Source organism: Neovison vison, chromosome 10, assembly GCF_020171115.1.
Source record: "Neovison vison isolate M4711 chromosome 10, ASM_NN_V1, whole genome shotgun sequence".
Taxonomy (NCBI): Eukaryota; Metazoa; Chordata; class Mammalia; order Carnivora; family Mustelidae; genus Neogale; species Neogale vison.
In genome coordinates, this window is record NC_058100.1 from 15194998 (window position 1) to 15212011 (window position 17014).

At 37.8% G+C, this 17014-nt stretch overlaps 1 protein-coding gene across 1 annotated transcript in view; it reads left to right on the forward strand.

The window, feature by feature from the left end:
* USH2A (usherin) overlaps positions 1–17014 on the forward strand; it is a 689941-nt gene that overhangs the window by 138024 nt on the left and 534903 nt on the right. The window contains exon 13 of the mRNA XM_044266844.1: positions 6919–7102. Coding sequence (XP_044122779.1) covers positions 6919–7102 — 184 coding nt within the window. The remainder of the gene's footprint in view (positions 1–6918; positions 7103–17014) is intronic.

The following is a 17014-nucleotide window of genomic DNA, read 5'->3' on the forward strand; positions in this document are numbered from 1 at the left end:
CACCCTTGTCCTTGAGAACCAGAGGCAGAGAGAGTTTATTGAGGACTCTGTGGCTCTGGAATAAAATAAAGGCTAATTTATAATGAAAACAGCTTCGTATGACATGTTTTGTGCTAATAGGACAATTCCTCATGCTTTCCTCTGATATTTACTTTTGGTTTTGTTTTATAATTCATACAGACTATTAGAAAGTAAAACAAAGTATCTTGTTTCATTAAGAAGCATATCATATTTGTTAAGTAATGAGCTCATAAACCAGAATTGCATGCAAGACCCTGCCAATGGAATTGGAATTAGATGGCTGATATTCCATTAAAAATCAGTGCATCAAAGCTGAGATCCGGTTAGGCCACCTATCCTAGTGTTTGATGAAACAGCTTTGCAGATGAACGTGTTTTCCACAGAGAGACCTGGGCCTTAGAATAAGAACCTCTTCTCTGATAAACCACCCGGAAAGAATTTTGTCATAAGCAATATGGACCGTAATCTCAGGCACATCCATGGGGGTGGGGGGAGTACACTGACAAGTCATTATTTAAATTGTAATTTAAGGAAAATCCCACTTTCCTAGAATATTGCCTCATAAAAATGGCAGCCTATAAAAATAGTAATATTTACTGAGTGTCTGCTGTGTGTCAGGTCCTGGAAAGGGGTTTTATTTGAAAAAGTCCCGTTGAATATGCACAATATTTATAGGCTGGGAGGGCCAGTACTTTTCCACTTTATAGTAGGGGGGATGGATTCTAATTCAGCAGAACCATTTACAAATCTAGGTCCAACTGACCTCAGAGTCTGGACTCTGAAAGAGTAAAACATTTTTCTGAATATTGCAATATTTGTTAGTCATTCACTCAAAAAATATTAGAGGGCGATGTAAAAGAGATACTTGTATTATAATTGTTTGGCGCCTCCCCCCTTGCTGAAGCTCATTCCCACCCGTGATTCTAGCTGACTGCTTTAGGTCTCAGTGCATCTCTGTTGTGTCGAATCTGGGTAATAGTTATAAAATGGAAATGACTAGAATTCCGAGAGACTACTGTGATCTGATAATGAAGAATTGAACTGAGTTGTCTAGAAATGAGATGATCTCCATGGACTAAGTTGGAGAAATTTCTGGGATGGTGGCAATGGCATGGGAGAGAAACTTGAGAGCATTGAGACTAAGAAAGATGGGAACAAAGAATAGAAAAGTGTTTCTGTGGATTGTGAATACACATCATATGCGTTATAACTCGCAAGACATAATCATAGCTGTCATTATTTATGCTTATTGTTGTTACTGAATTTGATTTTTAAAGAAAGGCATTTGGAGGTCCTTCATGGATGTTCCCATAAATAGGAAAATTAAGGGGTTTTCTTTAGATTTTATTTATTTATTTGACACAGAGAGAGAAACAGCAAGAGAGAGAACACAAGCAAGGGGAGTAGGAGAGGGAGAAGCAGGCTTTCTGCTGACTAGGGAGCCCAATCCCAGGACCCTTGGATCAGGAACTAAGCCAAAGGCAGATGCTTAATGACTGAGCCCCTGAGGCATCCCCAAAGATTACATTTTAAGTATATTGTTCCTGGTTCAGATACATTCTCCCTGCTTTCCTTCCTGATAGGCTAAGCCATTCTGACCAATCATCCTATGACTCACAGATTTATCTTTACTAGTTCCCTTAAAGTTTGGTACTTTAAAGTTTGGTACATTTGCGTGACTTCATCAAATGCGCTAAAGAGATCGTCTCATATTTTAAAGGGTAACGGATATCCAACAGACCAGGCAACCAGCCACCTCCCCATCTGGCCATCTACTCATTTCATTCACATGTCCATGTTTCAGTAAACCTCTATGGAATACATTACTATGTACCAGGGTCTACGCTGGTATAAGATATACAATCATAAATACATTAAGGCATTTGCTTTAGTAGGAGAAATGGACCTGTATGTAAATATAACACAGTGTGACAAGTGCAATATTAGAAATGTCTGATTAGAGAAGTAGTAAAGTGAAGGAATTCATTCACTCTCGAAGTGTGGGGGATATGGAAGAGTTACTTGAGAACATGATTTCTGACACGAGATTTTTATTTTATTTTTAATTTTTTTTCTGACATGAGTTTTTTTTTTAAAGTTTTACATTTAGTGCTGATAACTCTTTTTTTAAAAAGATTTTATTTATTTATTTGATAGACAGAAATCACAAGTAGGCAGAGAGGCAGGCAGAGAGAGAGAGAGAGGCGGAAGCAGGCTCTCACTGAGCAGAGAGCCCGATGCGGGGCTCGATCCCAGGACCCTGAGATCATGACCTGCGCTGAAAGCAGAGGCTTAACCCTCTGAGCCACCCAGGCGCCCCCTGACGTGAGTTTTTAAAGCAAATAGGAGTTGGTAAAGTAATCAAGGAGAGTATAGCAGTCCAGGAAGAAGGGATAGGAGCAGAGACTTTAAAATATGTCTAAACTAGGGGGGCGCCTGGGTAGCTCAGTTGGTTAAGCAACTGCCTTTGGCTCAGGTCATGATCTCAGGGTCCTGGGATCAAGTCCTGCATTGGGCTCCCTGCTTGGCAGGAAGACTGTTTCTCCCTCTCTCACTCCCCCTGCTTGTGTTCCCTCTCTCATCATCTCTCTCTCTATCAAATAAATAAATAAATTCTTTAAAAAATTTAAAAAACAAAATAAACTAATAAACTAATTGAAACAAAATAAACTAATTGAAAAGTTTTTTAAAAGTTTTACATATGAAAAATTATACCTTATATTGAATAATATTAATATTTATGCAATTATTGACCTTTGATCAACTCTATGAATAATAATTTCAGCATTGTTTTTATATAAAATTATATATAAATTATATATATTATATATAATTTTATATATTAAATTATATTATAAATTTTATAATAATTTTATATATTAAATATAAATTTTATATAAAAATTACCAAAATAGAAGAAAATTATTATTGTTTTAATTGAAAATTAGGATCACTTACTATAGTTCATTCTGAAAATATTGATTTTTAAAATAATTACTTAAAGCCTCTTGTTCCTTGGTATTGGTGAGCCACAAATTTATCCCCAGACTCTTCTCTTAGTATTATGTCCATTCTCTGGCTTAAGGTGAGAATCATTTCTTCTAAATGGCTTATAATTAGTGCTTAGCCTCAGCTCTGCCCTCCTTTTCTGAATAGGGCCTAGGGGTTAAACTTGTTTTCTTTCTCCCATTTCAAGACCTTGGCAAGCCTGGTTGTTCATGGTCCTCAGGAGGGACATTGCTAGGAAATGGGCTCTTCTTTTATGCCCAGGACAGTGCTGTGCTGTGCAAATAGCCACTACAGGAGATAATACTGGCTGCCTTGCTAATAACTTTGAACTCTAAGGATTCTGCAAGTCTTCTGGATACAGTAACACTATTTTATAATATGGGTGACTTTTTGCTTTAACAGCAAGACACGTTGTTTTTCCCATTAGACTTGTCTTGTTTGGGACCAGGGGCTCGCTGAAATAAAACTGGGGAAAATAACAAACTTTAGTGGGCCGATCGGTGCTGTATGTGTGCGAACTCTCAGCACTGCGTAATGTAAGAGAACAGCATCGTCTTAATGATTGTGCTTCCCAATGTGGTACGAAATCATTCATGGATAGAAGCCTCCAGAAGATCAGTTAAAATGTTATGGACCGAGGATGTGGAACGCGAAGTGGAGCTAATGGAAGGAGATCAGAAATGTATTGAGCGAAAGAAAATTGAGGTCAGTTATCTTTAAGTCACACTCTGGAGTTGAGGTTTAAGTAGGAGGGAAGGGAAAATGGTGTTTTCTATAGTTGGAAGTCATAAAAGGAGAGGTAATGGTCTAGAATTAGGCACATTCAGGTAAGGCAAGAAGTAATCACTGAGCAGGAAGGTACCTGAGTCATCCTAATTAGAACTGCTTAAAAATAGGACAACTAAAATACTGGGGGGATTAACCTTTATAATCATGCTCCAGAGAGGAGGAGGGGAATTAACCCCAAGAAAATTCCAATGCAGGCTTTTCCTTGAAGACCAACCTCCATGTTGCCGTCTCCCTGGCTTTTGTGTTTTTGTTTTTCATTTTTGTTCTTCTCTGTGTATATCTCTGATTTTTTCTATGGAATTTTTTTTTTTTATTTTCTAAAACTTGGACAACCCCATTGTCTGTGCTAAAATATGTCCCTTTGCCTTTACAGATTTATCTAATAAGTCATTTCTTGTAAAAATCATCTGTAATTGTTCTAGAATTCTCTGTGGCTTGAAGCTATTGCAATAAGTCCAAATTAATTCTACTTCTAAGTATCTGTGTTAATGGGTGATTTATCCAAATTGGAGAGTTGTTAGTACATTCATGATGCCATCATCAGGAATTTAAGGACCTAGGTAGCTTCACAGGAAGAAAAATACATCGAATTACAGCCACAGTGTTCTTGAATTCAAAACAAAAGGCTTTGAAGTGTGTGACTTTGATTGTATGATAAATCAGGTGTGAGAATATATATTAATTTTCACAACTATGCTTTTGGAAACACATATAAGGCAAATTGCTATAGTGGATGCAAAGAAGCAAACGACATAATCTAGTTGCCAATTACTCTAAAACATGACAAGATCAGCCTGTTCTTTCCAATAGATTACAATGGCACTGATTTTGAGTTTCTTCCTTTTCTTTGAGCACGATCTTTTTCTATTTGACTATTTCTGAAACTTTCTAAGGAGAGAATATGCTGGGCCAGGGAGAAGACATACAAGTTGTGGATGGCTATGAAAGAATGGCTTGTTTTCAACCAGAGCCTCAAATGAGATTTATAATATATTCCAATTACTTTTTGTTCTCCCTTAGCATAGTGATTCATGGTGGCTTCACTTTGTGTTCATGTTCTTTCTCTCTTTCAGTATCAGTGATATATACCTGAGTGAGTGGTCATGATAATTGTGCAGATCATTTTCATTTGTCAGAACTTTATTCATCAGAATCTTTCTGCATTTCAGTAAAATTCTTTGTAACACTATGCATGTGCTTGTGTGTGTATATATCTGGAGGTGCATGTGTATGCACAAACACACTTGCCACACAACACCAAGAACCATTTCTCCCTCATATAACTGCTCCATTATTCTACTGTCTAATGCCTTTCTAATTTCATAGCTGTTGGTTATATGAAATTTTAAGTAACATGAAGATACTTTGGATCATCTTTCTAGCTCTTCTGCTATAAGTAGCAAATACGGGTTTTATAATTAGCCTAAATTCTATGGGTTTTTAACTATAATACTTATGGAGATCAATGCCTACTTATAATTTGGTACGTATGAGTGACTTCATCAAATATTTAAGGAGTGCCTGCTTTGTGACAAGATGTTATGAAACTGGAACAGGCATGTTTAAACTGGTCTAGAGTAGGTTACTCAAGGAATTCACAAGACCTGGTGTGCCTAGGAGTGAGCTAAGCAGAAAGGATATGTCAAAATAATTGCAGCAGACAGACATGCCAGTGACAAGGCATGTAGGTATCAAGAAAGGAAGAAGTATGACTGGAGAGACTGAGTTGGGAATGAACAGTGAAATGACGCTGAAGATAGAGGTGGGACCTGCCAGTGGGACTGGAGCTTGGGTTAAGGATTTGGATTTTTGTTCCCCGAAGGGAATAGGAAGTCATCAAACAATTTTCAATTGAGGAATGAGGTACTCAAACTACACTCTGAAAAAATGTTGTTCCAGCTACACTCTGAAGAAACAATTGGAGGGAACAAGAGGGGTACCATGAGATGAGACGGTTTCTGTGTGAATCTATTATTTGTTGACTCTATTATTTTAGGAAAGTTAGTTAACCTTCTTAACCTTCAGTGTTGTCATATATAGAGGGAACATAATAATAATACCCGAATTGTTAGCACTGTTGTGAGGAGCGAGATAATGAATACCATTGCCTCTGGTCCCCAGTGTTAACTATAATAAATTTGGTAGTGACTGTGACTAGGGAGATGGCAGTGGGGATGGAGAGGAGAAAGTTTAAAATTCTTAGAAGATAGTATCCATAGGACCTGATGTTTAACTAGATGTATGGGGTAGAGGGAGTATGTATATATATCTATGTATATCTGCTATATCTATATAGTATATCATCTATACACTGGATGTATGGTGAAGGACTCGAGGGTTGCTACTTTTAGCAAACTATAGAATTCTCAGTTAAATAAAAATTTTAGAAAATCATAAATTTTTAGTATAAACTAATATCATAGACTTTTATGAAAAAACTCATTGTTTATCAGAAATATAAATTTAACTGGCCATCTTTTATTTTGTCTGGATATCTTCCCAAAGATGTCACAGGGTTCTAGGTTGAGCAGTTGAATTAATGTTGGTCCTATTTGCTGGAATGGAGATATTAAAGGAGGACTAGTCTTTAATGGAAAGATCATGAAGTAGATTTCATTTTTTTTTTCAAGATTTTATTTGTTTATTTGACAGAGAGACACAGTGAGAGAGGGAGCACAAGCAAGGGGAGTGGGAGAGGGAGAAGGCTTCCCACTGAGCAGGGAGCCTGATGCGGGGCTGGATCTCAGGACCCTGGGATCATGACCTGAGCCTAGGGCAGATGCTTAACGACTGAGCCACCCAGGCGCCTCTTCTGAAGTATATTTTAAATGCACTGAATTTGAGTTGCCTGGGAGACATTCAGGTACAATGTAAATTATTTACTCATCCCTTTTTTGGTTGTAACTGACACATTTTTGGTTGTAACTGACACACTAGTTACAGCTTAGCCACATTTGAATTGGGCATTGGGAAGGGCCATGATATCATTCTATTTTTGGTGTAATCAAAACACTACCTTTTAAAGAAAAGACTGGATGGCAAATACACACACACACACACACACACACACACATAAACTTTTCATTTCTTTATTTCCAGGTTTTTATCTCTCTCCGGGCAATGCCCCTGGCTGTCTGCCATGTTCATGCCATGTAACAGGTGCCGTTCATCAGATCTGTAATAGCCTAACGGGTCAATGCCTTTGCCAAGACACTTCCATTGCTGGACAAGGTTGTGACCATTGTAGAGACCTTTACTTTGGATTTGATCCTCAGACTGGAAGGTAAATATTTTTAATAATATTTAAATATATGCATTGAATTATATTTGTAATTACTTTATCTCCTAACAATGATTTTTTTCTCACTTTTTTTTGTAAAAAGCAGTATTTTCTGTCCTCCCTAGTTTGTTGATGTATTTTTGACTCTTTGATGCCTACATTTCATGAGCATAATAGTAATCTTTGAATATTTCCTAGCGTTCCAATGTGTAGGTTGCTGTATGTTAATAGACATCCCTCGTATTAAGGTCTGGGAATATTTAACTAGATAAAATCCTTTTCCCTCAAAGAACTTGCAATTTGGATGGAGAAAGACAGGTAGAGAAATAGCCATAGAAGTAAACATGTACACACACACACACACACACACACTGTAAGGGTTGGGATACACAGTATATGTATATAGAGCCTTGATGTGGCCCCTAAATTTATTGCTTATTTATTTATTAACTTACTGCATCCATTTATGTTGTCCTTGCCTTTCTTATTTACATTTAAAGATGAGTAGGGGGAAAAAAGAGAAAAAAAATAAAGATCAGATTAAAATGTATTTTTGTATCAAGTGATAGGATTTTTTCCTAATGTGTAAAGTACGTTTTGAAAATAAATTACCCACTTTTCAAAATTACACGGTCTTTAATGTTATACTTCTATTTCCCTGTGTATCTATGGGCATTTATTTTCATGCATGTGTGCTCACTGCTGTATTTTTGAACATGTGCTGGATTGCCTATTCCATGTGTGTTTTTTGGGTTCAGTCAGATTATAAATTTGTCTAGGGTTGGGACTATATCCATGAATTCTTTGGCATTCTTATCCCCAAGCAGTAGTATTATGTTCTGTACACACCAATCAAAGCTGTTTCTCAATATGCATGTGTGTATTTATAAATATAATTGCTAATTAGTCAAGGGTTTGAGATTATCTGGGCTTTTTTCAATTCATTGTCCCCTGCTGCCCGCCTTTTGGTTGTTACACTCTTCATTAGCACCTCGATTAGGGTTTGGACAGGGTGACAGTGTAAATTATTGAAAAAGAATTCAAAACTAGTGCATTTGGCTTTCTACTAAAATCCAATGTGATTTAAAATCTTTCACATGATATTTAAAATATTTATTAAAATAATTCTTGCTGTTATTACATACCTTTTTTTGTTTTCTTAATCCATGCTCTTCCACTTCTGTTACCATTGGAAGGAATATCATCTTGATGGTCTGAAAGCATTATTACTCCTTTCTACAGATTCTAAATCATTCTGAATGAGTACAGAAAACACATGGTAGAGTAAATGTTAAATAAAAAGGATAGCCAGGATTTTGTAGTAAAATTAGGGCCGATTGTTGTACATATTATCTCCTCTATGTACTTTTCATTGGAAGACCATTTAACAAATTCCCTAGTTAGAATTCTTTTTTTTTCAATTTTTATTTATTTTTTTTTAAATTTTCTTCAGTGTTCCAGTATTCATTGTTTATGCACCACACCCAGTGCTCCATGCAATATGTGCCCCCTTTAATACCCACCACCAGGCTCACTCAGCCTCCCACCCTTTGCCCCTCCAAAACCTTGTTTCTCAGAGTCCACAGTCTTTCATGGTTTGTCTCCCCCTCCAATTTCCCTGAACTCCCTTCTCCTCTTTATCTCCCCATGTCCTCCATGTTATTCCTTATGCTCCACAAATAAGTAAAACCATATGATAATTGACTCTCTCTGCTTAACTTATTTCACTCAGCATAATCTCTTCCAGTACCATCCATGTTGATACAAAAGTTGGGGATTCATCCTTTCTGATGGAGGCATAATACTCTGTAGTATATATGGATCATATCTTCTTTATCCATTCATCTGTTGAAGGGCATCTTGGTTCTTTCCACAGTTTGGTGACTGTGACCATTGCTGCTATGAACATTGGGGTGCAGATGGCCCTTCTTTTCACTACAGCAGTATCTTTGGGGTAAATACCCCATAGTGCAATTGCAGGGTCATAGGGAAGCTCTATTTTTAATTTCTTGAGGAATCTCCACACTGTTTTCCAAAGTTGCTGCACCAACTTGCATTCCCACCAACAGTATAAGAGGGTTCCCCTTTGTCCACCTCCTCTCCAACACATGTTGTTTCCTATCTTGTTGATTTTGGCCATTCTAACTGGTGTAAGTTGATATCTCAATGTGGTTTTTTTTTTTTTTTTAAAGATTTTATTTATTTATTTGTCAGAGAGAGAGGGAGAGAGAGTGAGCACAGGCAGGCAGAGAGGCAGGCAGAGGGAGAAGCAGGCTCCCTGCCGAGCAAGGAGCCCGACGTGGGACTCGATCCCAGGACGCTGGGATCATGACCCGAGCCAAAGGCAGCTGCTTAACCAACTGAGCCACCCAGGCGTCCCCTCAATGTGGTTTTGATTTGACTCTCTCTGATGGCTCATGATGATGAACATTTTTTCATGTGTCTGTTAGCCATTTGTAGTTGGGATTCTTATGTTGGTTTTTCACTCTTGTCTACCTCTATCTCTAGGTTTCTTATATTTTCCATAGTCTTTCTGACAACGTTTAATTACCAGAGAAAACTATTCCCCCAATCTGCTCTCCTCGTTGGAATATCCATGCCCATCTATGGCGTTTTGTGCCAGTCTCTTACCCATTTCCTTTCTACTGGTAGTTTCCTTTCTACTGTAGTTTTTCCTATTGTTACCACTAAAATCCCTTATTTATGGCCAGATTTATGATGATCTTAGCTTTTTCACTTAGCTTTATTTAAGTGACTCTGATTTCTTCAAAGAAATCATCTTCTCATCTGTTCTTCAAAGTTCTTAAATTCAGGTTGACTTTTACCCTTTCTGTTTCCCTGTAGTTTAGGTTTATCTACTTATCCTAGTCCCCATCCAAGTCAAATTCAGGATCAAGAATTATTCAAGAATGGTGTTCTATCACCTATCACTCTGTAGAAGGAGTCACTAACATTGGGATTGGACTCCTTGGATTAACTGAGAAAAAAAAATGATAATACTTGGGTTTAAATGTTAACCTAAATTGATGAAGAATGGGGAGAGCCAAAGCAAAAAACAAAACCAACAACAACAACAACATATAAACTGCATTATTAGAAGGTGCTGAGGTGGAAATCAAGAAGGCAAAGCTCAGTAAAATAAAAGGATTGAGTATAGGCTGGAGTTTTGGAGACTTCCAAGTTTCCATTCACTGAGAACTTTATCAGAGGCGTGGTCTTTCCCCCCCTCACCTCTCATTCATTTAATTACTGTCCAGCAACCAATTTTCATGAACATAACCAGGTTTTTTTTTGTTTGTTTTTGGTCACTTGGAACTTCTTTACTTCTCACATCTTCCTAATCCCAGAAATGCTACTCTGTGAATACATCACAACTTTCCAGTCCTCTTGTCTCTAAATTCCCTCATAATTGGCTCCCAACTTCTCTCAAACCTCTCATCCATTACCCCTACCTAATGTTCTTGATCATCCCCATTCCTCTTTCTCATCTTTACGCCTACTCTGAGCCAAAACCACCTCAATCTTGACTCTCTTGAGTAATCAGAGTGCTATTAAGAGCTCTCCTGTCTGTTGTACTGTGGGTCAGCTCCAGGGGTGATGAACTTGCTCCTGCCCTGAGCCTGGGAGGACTTCAAAATCAAGTGTCTGTGCTGACTGGAAATACCGCCATGTATTTGCTTCTCATCCTTGTGCTTTCTCTCCCTCTCTAAACTATTGCCAGTCTCTTCAGTCTTTGTCCTTGCAGCCAGTCTTGCCCTCTGCCTCAGAGGCTAAACAGACAGAACCAGACATAACTATCTCCAGATTATCTTTTCTCCTGCTCTAACTTGTCTACAATGTCAAACATTCTCAATTTTAAATCTAGTCTTCGAAGAAAACAACATAAAATTTTTAATGACATATTGCCTATCCTTGATGTATCCCCTCATGTTTTTCTTCCCTCACTCTATTCTCTATCTCCCCTTTACATCTCCTTCTTCCTCCCTCTGAACTTTACTCTATCAAATCCTCCCCTTTTTTTTTCCAATTTATTTATTTTCAGAAAAACGTATTCATTATTTTTTCACCACACCCAGTGCTCCATGCAAGCCGTGCCCTCTATAATACCCACCACCTGGTACCCCAACCTCCCACCCCCCCGCCACTTCAAACCCTTCAAATCCTCCCCTTATTTTAACTTAAATCTCTCCCTCCTGGCTATATCATAACTATCTACAAATAGACTCTTCATCCCCATCCCAAAGCCTCTTTTTTTGGCTCTGCCCTTTCCTGTGAGCCCTGGAAGTTGATCTCTACTCTCTCACTCTTCTGCCACTTACTAGCATTTACAAAGAGTAGTCTTTTTCTTCTGCATTTTCCCTACTTCTCATTAATTCCTCTCTCACCATATTTAGTGCAAGTGTTAGCAGAATTTGCAAAGTGTGGACAGCAAAGAACTAGGTAGATGATTCTTAAAACACTCATCCAAATCAAAGAAAGTAAGATAGCCAGATAAAGTAGATAAAAATGGGTTGAGGAAAAGATAAGCTTAGAGAGAAGGGTTTCACTGGAGGGAGAAAGTAGGGGTCACTGGTGCCTCTCAGTGAGAGGTTCTTACTAGATGAATTGCAAGGTGATATGTGTCTCCCAAAGTTGAGGAGACCAGTGAACTGATGCATTTCTTAGACCTGAAAAGATCTGAATGAGGAGAGACAATTTGTCAGGGCAGTTCTCTGATTATTTTATACTCCCAAAGTTTTTCAGGTAAGGAAAGGAGTATAGTATTTGTTATGACTAGATAAGGTCTACAAGGAAGAGGGAAAACATGGGGTTGGTTATCTTAACAGTTGTGCAAAAGTTTAGCTAAAGAGCCCCAAGAAGAGAAAAAGATGGGATTCTAGTGGGTTAAAAAATTGGTTAGCAACCAGTTGGAATAGAGATATATCTGAGTTCTCTAAAATTATAGGTAAGAGATACCTAATAGAGGGAGAGAGATCAATAAAGAAATCGTAAGAGTACAGCCTCCAGGGAAGAGTCAGGTTTGTACACTGTGGGAGAAAACACCCTGCTTTGGGTTTTGCTAGTCTTGGGGGCTCCTACCCCTCCTCTGGCCTATGCATGAGAGAAGAGGAAAGTAATAAAAGGAGCAGTAGTAAAACTCTACCTTCTCTGGTTGTAGACTTGCTGTTTTCATTACGTCCTAGCTAGAAAAAAAGGGGAGAAGTTTGTTCTTTAAATATCTATTCTTTGAAGATTGGAGTATTGACTAATATACTGGACTAGACATTTTTTTTAAAAGATTTTATTTATTTATTTGACAGAGAGAGATTACAAGTAGGCAGAGAGGCAGGCAGAGAGAGAGGAGGAAGCAGGCTCCCTGCTGAGCAGAGAGCCCGATGCAGGACTCGATCCCAGGACCCTGAGACCACGACCCGAGCCAAAAGCAGCGGCCTAACCCACTGAGCCACCCAGGCGCCCTGGACTAGACATTTTATTGCCTGTATTTAGCCTATTTTTTTCCCTTCAGCTTTATTGAGATATAATTGACAAAGATATATATATTCAAAAGATCAGGGAAAGATGAGAATAAAATTGATTTATGATTGCTTCTTACGACTTCTGGTTTTTCAATGTAGCAATTATTTTATTGTCTTCCCTATTTCTTAAAATTAGCTCTTTCTTTGGCCTCCAAGATCTTATCTCTTTGTCTTCTCTTTTTCTGGTTACTCCTCGTTAATCTGCCCATTCAATCTACATATCTGTGTTTATGATTTCAGCCACTTTTTAAACAAATCCCCAGTATATCATCATCTATTCCAATCTCTGCCAAGAGCTCTAGACCTATAGTTACCTATCTCTTTGGGGTTTAAGTTTGCATGTTTCTCTTTCTTAACACAGCCAACACAGAACTAATTCTCCCTTATGTTACTTTCCTCATTTCCTCCCAAAATGAAAATAAAAGTCTCGAGACATCTCATGCCATCATAATATTGGTGAAACGATATAAATTTTTAAATTTAAGTCATACCACCCATATGTGAGTGGGGCTCAGGATCCTCTCAGATTAGACAAGATTGGTTCTGATATTGAGCATAGCTTGCTACTAGAAAGAGCTATTGGAAGTAAGAGCTACCATATATAATGTAGCTTCTCTGAAATGAATAGAAAGAATAAAGCTTCCCATGACCATTTGAGGCCAAAGGAAATCAGCAGGATTTGTCCTCTGCTAAATCAATCAGATGGAATGCCTGTGCTTTGAGTTGACCCTCATATTCCACTGATGAGTTCGACTGTCTCTTTTCACTTTAACGTTGATAATCATTAGAGAAGAAATCTTCCAGCACAGAAGGTCATAGAGAAAGATATTTCAAAATGTGGCAATGAGAATTGCTTGAGTTTATACTTTTGCTCATCATTGAGAAGAGATAAAAATGGATTTTATTCTTTTTATGTTTTCCATGCCTTTCCTGAATGATATTGAAATCTCTTTGTTGACGTCTGGTTGTTATTGTGTATATATACTAACACTGACAATTTTGAAAATGTGCACAAAGATGACTAAAATTTATGGGATTCCATTTAGTAGAAAGAATTTTTTTTCTTGAAGGAAAAGTTCACTTATAGTTTAATATATAGACATATTGCATGGGAAAATAACTATTGATGCCCTGATGACTGTTTTTTTTTAAGAAACAAAGAAAGTCAACTAAAATCAATCAAATCTATTTTGAATTATGTCAGGTACTGACAAATATATATATTTTTCACTAATATCCAAAATTCTACAACAGATTGTCAATATTTTATTATTAAGCAAGGAGAAGATGCAAGTATCATTGTATCTCTTTCTTGATTTAGAAAATAAATTGACTTTCTCATCTGCTTTCTCCATTTATATAGTCAGGGGACCTTATTTAACCCTCCATGAAGTTCACACATCAGCCCAGCTCATCTCAGTTTCTTTGTTTTGTTTTGTTTTATTGTATACACTTATGTTTCCTATATTTTCCCCTTGGTTTACTTCCTAGACTTTTCATATACTTCCAAGGGCAAAAGAAATAAAATAGGTCCCCACCCTAAACTGCAGCAAGAACAGCAAAAGCCCACCAAATACAAGAGTAACAGGCTGGAAAATCATTTGCCTGTTTTCAACCAAGTGGTTCATTCTTCAAAAGTTACCTATCACAAAAAGGGGACATGGGTTTTAGAAAGCTGATCCAAGTGCAAAAATCACTGTTTACCTCTGACATATAAAGCCAACATGATTTAATCAGTATTGAAAACAATGAAGCAAAAATAGTCTGCCCACTCAAAAATCAATAAAGAAAAAAGAAGTATATCGTATTTGTCTAAACCAAAACCAATGAGACAGAAATGGGCACATGCAATTCATCTCAATTGGTATTTGAGACCCATATTAGACACACTGTACACCCTGGTACTGCCCTCCAACCTGACCTGTAAGTACAATTCTTCCTTCCCATGGTCAAGCCTAATCTAGCCCATCACCTGGTACGATACTATTTCTTTTACATACCACTCACACACCAGATTCCCCCAAAGTTTCTCCTCTAATGACTTCTTCTCTTTCTATTCATTAGTTGTGTTTTGTCTTTTTGAGCCTCAAAAACCTAGGACCTGGAATTGCCTCTACTGGTCTCTTACCAGCTGACACACACCAAACTGTAATTTTCCTCAGAGAGTGGGAAACTGGGATCTGGGCTGGCCAGAGAATCTAAAGGTTCACAGTCCTAAAACATACAGTAAATTAAAATTCTTCTATGACCACATTATTTTTGGTTTTACTGCAAATAGTCTCCATTTGAACACTGAATTATAGATCTGGTCTGTTAATCTTTTCACGTGTGTATTTCCAATTGATCTCTATTGGTCTTTCTTTGAGAACCAGATCAATGGCTTCAAATGAAAGCAGATAATTTACTTGGCAACTTATGTCTGTTCGTGGTGCGGGAATACTGGGGAACGTGCCTCACAGATTCGTGCTCCAGGATGACTCTTCATTAGGCAGCTGGTGCTTTTCCAGGGTCATAGGAGTGAAAGGGATATACACTTCTCACCATCTAGCGATCTAGCCATGCAAAGTAGAGGCAGAGTTCCCAGAAAGAGAGCCAAACCCTTGAGCCTGACACTCAAGACTGTCACATTTGTTACCTTGACCTTATTCTATTGGCCAAAGTCAGTCATACATCGGCCCATATTCAGGAATGGGGAAACAGATTCTACTTTTGGATGATGGAATTGTGCCGTTGGTTTAAAGGACCTACATAAAGAGAGGGGTAAAGAATTGTGATCATTTCTACAATCTCCCATGACCACTAAATAATATATTCTTCTTTCTTATAGATTCTGTATGATTCTCTAAGAAATGTCCATTTTTGTGAATTAGTAGCATTTGTTCAATGTGGTGTAATAACAATAACTCAGTGTTGGGCTTCAGGATGTCTAGGTTCCAGTTTTTTTTTTAAATATTTTATTTATTTATTTGACAGACAGAGATCACAAGTAGGCAGAGAGGCAGGCAGAGAGAGAGGAGGAAGCAGGCTCCCCGCTGAGCAGAGAGCCCGATGCGGGACTCGATCCCAGGACCCTGAGATCATGACCTGAGCCAAAGGCAGCGGCTCAACACACTGAGCCACCCAGGCGCCCCAGTTTTTTGCTTCTCCTCTCGACCAGGCATATTAGGTTCCTATTATTGCTGTAATAAATTACTACAAATTTAGTAGCTTAAAATGATGTGAATCTATTCTCTCACATTTCTGGAGGTCAAAAGTCCTAAAGACATTTACCAGGCTAAACTCAAGGGTGAGCAGGCCTATGTTTCTTTCGGGTAGTCTAGGAAAAAAATTCATTTTTTTGCTTTTCCCAGTTTGAAAGGCCACCTACATTCCTTAGCTCACGGCTCCTTCCTTCATGTTCAAGACCAGCAGAATAAAGTTTTCTCTGTTTTCTGACCTCTGCTTATGTCCTTCCAATTTTTCACTCTTGACTCTCACCTCCTTCCTACTTCTTCCTGTCATCATGTGATTACACTGAACATTTTTGGATAATCCAGGATAATTTTTTCATCTAAGGATTCTTAACTTAATCCCATCTGCAAGTTCCTTTTGCCAAGTAAGGTGTCACATATTCACAAGTTCCAGCTATTAGGACTTGGAGATTGTTCTGGGGTCATAATTTAACCTACTGTACCAGACTTCAACAAACTATGGCCTGCAGGCTACATCCAACCTGCCATCTCTTTGTGGAAATAAAGTTTTATTAGAACACAGCAATATTCATTCCTTATATATTGTTTATGAATGCATGCCTACTGCTATAGCAGAGGTCTAATGGCCCAAAAAGCCTAAAATATTTATTCTCTGTTCCTTTATAGATAAAGATTGCTGACCCTGTAACCAGATTCACTGTCACCTTGGGCAAGTTGCTTATTCCCACTAAGCATCATAAACCATAGCTTTTTAGACTTGAAAAGAACCTTAAAGTAATTTTGGTTAAACTCTGCCCTATCCATTTTTCCTGCACAAATCACCTTTTCAGAATAACTAGTCACTCAGTTTCTGCTTGAAACCATGGAAATAAAAAGAACCTCTGTCTCATGATGCAACTTGTGTTTGTTTCAGACAGTTCTGAGAAAGATCATTTCATCCCTGTGGCTTTTTTGCCTAGTCTTATTTCTGCCTTCTGGGACCACAGAGAATAAGTGTAATCTCTCTTCTATCTGAAAACACTAAGAATTTGAATCTGTTATCATACCTCAAAGTTACTATGTCACTGTAATGTGGAGGCTCAAAAGAGTGATATGAGGGTTTCTTCTAGACATAAACATATGCAATATTGTTAATATTGTGAAACTTCTGAGATTTTATTTCTTTTAAATATTTGGTTTTGGTGACCAATATGTGGGACTAGGAAAGG